Source organism: Clarias gariepinus, chromosome 3 (assembly GCF_024256425.1).
Source record: "Clarias gariepinus isolate MV-2021 ecotype Netherlands chromosome 3, CGAR_prim_01v2, whole genome shotgun sequence".
NCBI classification, from domain to species: domain Eukaryota; kingdom Metazoa; phylum Chordata; class Actinopteri; order Siluriformes; family Clariidae; genus Clarias; species Clarias gariepinus.
This window is the reverse complement of record NC_071102.1, coordinates 45,992,501-45,995,000: the sequence shown is the minus strand read 5'-3', so window position 1 is coordinate 45,995,000 and position 2,500 is coordinate 45,992,501. Positions and strand designations below refer to the sequence as shown.

At 47.2% G+C, this 2,500-nt stretch overlaps 2 protein-coding genes across 2 annotated transcripts in view; both read left to right on the top strand.

Annotated features, from left to right (window-relative positions):
• Window positions 1-2,500, top strand: part of plcd4a (phospholipase C, delta 4a) — an 18,731-nt gene that overhangs the window by 1,377 nt on the left and 14,854 nt on the right. Inside the window, exons 4-7 of the mRNA XM_053492017.1 lie at window positions 1,003-1,231; window positions 1,437-1,566; window positions 1,953-2,184; window positions 2,414-2,500. The exon at window positions 2,414-2,500 is cut by the window's right edge and continues 115 nt beyond it. Of these exons, the coding sequence (XP_053347992.1) occupies window positions 1,003-1,231; window positions 1,437-1,566; window positions 1,953-2,184; window positions 2,414-2,500 (678 nt within the window). The remainder of the gene's footprint in view (window positions 1-1,002; window positions 1,232-1,436; window positions 1,567-1,952; window positions 2,185-2,413) is intronic.
• The window catches only part of glsa (glutaminase a), a 91,017-nt gene that overhangs the window by 73,984 nt on the left and 14,533 nt on the right, over window positions 1-2,500 (top strand). The gene's annotated exons all lie outside the window — the stretch shown is intronic.

The window sequence follows — 2,500 nt, the reverse complement described above, 5'->3', positions numbered from 1 at the left end:
GACAGGTGAGAAAGTGGGGGCATGTCAGAAAGTGGGGGAAATTGGAGAGAAAACAGGTGAGGAAGTTGGGACAGGTCAAAAAAAGAGACAAGTGAGGAGGTGGGGACAGGTAGAGAAGAGACCAATGAGGAAGTGGGGAGAATTAAAGATAAGACAGGTGAGGAGATTGGGACAGGTAAAGAGGAGAAAAGTGAGGAAGTTGGTACAGGTAAAAAAAGAGAGGTCAGAAAGTGAGGACAGGTAGAGAAGAGACAGGTGAGGAATTTGGGACAGGTGAAGAAGTGCGGACAATGAAATATAAGACAAGTGAAGAAGTTGGGACAGGTAGAAAGGAGACAGATGAGAAAATGGGGACAGTGTAACAGGTTTGATGCACAGGTGGCACAACGGACGCAAGGCGAGGTATAACGGGAGAAAGAGTGGTTTTATTTGGAAAAGCGAGGAAAGAAAGAATTTAAGGAGGAAGGATAAAAAAAAGTAAAGGAAAATTGTGCAGGTGTGCACGTGCGTGTCTGGGGGCAGCGGCCTGTTGGCATGCGGGCACAAGGCTGGTGGGCAATGGTGGTTGACAGCATGGTAGAGTGGGTCCACGTGAAAGTGGCTCCTGCATTTCCCGGCTGGAACTTAACATGTAGCACACAGAGGCTTTTTTTCTCTTTGTGAGAGCTGGTGGGGCCTCATGCATCTTGACTTATGCAACATTCCTGTAACTGCGCAACTGCCAAAATTAGGCTAAGGTTAAATAATTGCCTGATTCTTTATTCTCTTGTTTCCTTTCTGGTCTTTAAGTTGGTCTTTATTAAAAAGATAGACTAAAAGATAGATACAGGTGTCGATGTGCCACTGCCTGCGGTATGGGATCCTGGGGATGGAGTGAGATCGAAACCCAGAGCCTTAACACACTGAGCTACTTGGTGGAAACACACAACCAGAGATTAACAGAGCCGAACCTAATATCTTGTGTGTGTATGTGTGTGTGTGTGTGTGTGTGTGTGTGCTTAGTCTCCATCAGTGACATAGAAGCTGTCCGTGAGGGTCACCAGTCAGAAGTTCTGCTCAGCATTGCGGACGAGTTCCCGTCCGATCGCTGCTTCACGCTGGTGTTTCGTGGTCGCCGTGGCAACCTGGACCTGGTGGCAGAGTCGGCAGAGGAGGCGCAGTCGTGGGTGAACGGAGTCCGCAAACTCATTAAGAACCTGGAGAACATGGACCACAGGGAGAAGCTGGACCAGTATCCTTCAAAAACCTTCCGTAAAACAGGAGTTATAACATGAGGACACTAAACTAGAGAACACCAAAATAAACAGTTTTAGAGTCAAGTATCACACAGACACACATATGTCCTGTACACAACAGAACATACTCACACAATGGTGTATCCTACAGCAGAAGTGTGTGTGTGTGTGTGTGGGTTGAGTCTTAACCTTGATGCCCAGGTGGATCTGCGACTGGTTCAAGAAGGCGGATAAGAACGGAGACGGCAGGATGAACTTTAAGGAGGTCAGAGACTTGCTGAAGATGATGAACATGGACATGAACGAGCACCACGCGCTGCGCCTCTTCACGGTAACAAACAAACAAACAAACAAACAAACAGCTTTCTGTAATGTGCGGCGGTCAGATCAGAAAGAATTACATCATTGTTACGGGAAACAGAGAAACGAGAGAAATGATTAATATAATTATCTACTTGTTGCTGTGTAACATTAAACACAGTCTTATGATAAACACTTACTGTTGCCGTGAAAAAGTATTTGCCCCATTCCTGTTTAGATTTTTGAATTTTTTGCATACTTTTCAAACTTAAACAAGTATTAATATTATTTAAAAATAACCAGAATAAATACAAAATGTAATTTTAAATGATTATTTAATTTATTACCCCCAGTCGCACTAATGCAGGGTTAATGCTCCCTAAAGCGTGTGCTCCGTGTGGCTCCGTGTCGCTGTAGATGGCGGATAAGTCCGAGTCGGGCACTCTGGAGGACGACGAGTTTGTGCTGTTCTATAAGATGCTGACGCAGAGGGAGGAGGTCCTGACCATCTTCCGGGATTTCTCCACAGACGGCCAGACGCTCTCGGTGAAGGAGCTGGAGGAGTTCCTGCAGGAGGGCCAACTGGAGCAGGGGGACACACAGCGGCACGCCATCCAGCTCATCCAGCGCTACGAGCCATCAGAGGCGGGTACGCTGGCACCAACACACACACGCGTGGTTTGTTCCATTCAGTCGTAGTGTGAAGTAAAATATAGCGATTTAGAAGGTTAGTACTCAGTCAGAACTGAAGGGGAGTGAGACTCTTCCCCAGGAAGTCGACTGTCAGAAGCGTGGCGGGTGTTCTCTCTCGCACGCCTGTTGGCTGTTTAAAACCCCGGGGTTTATTTCTGACGAGGTGTTAACCCTGTGTTGCACAGCTAAGCAGCGTGAGGCGATGACGATCGATGGACTGCTGATGTTCCTCGGCTCGTCTGAAGGCTCCATCTTTAACCCGGCCATGATGC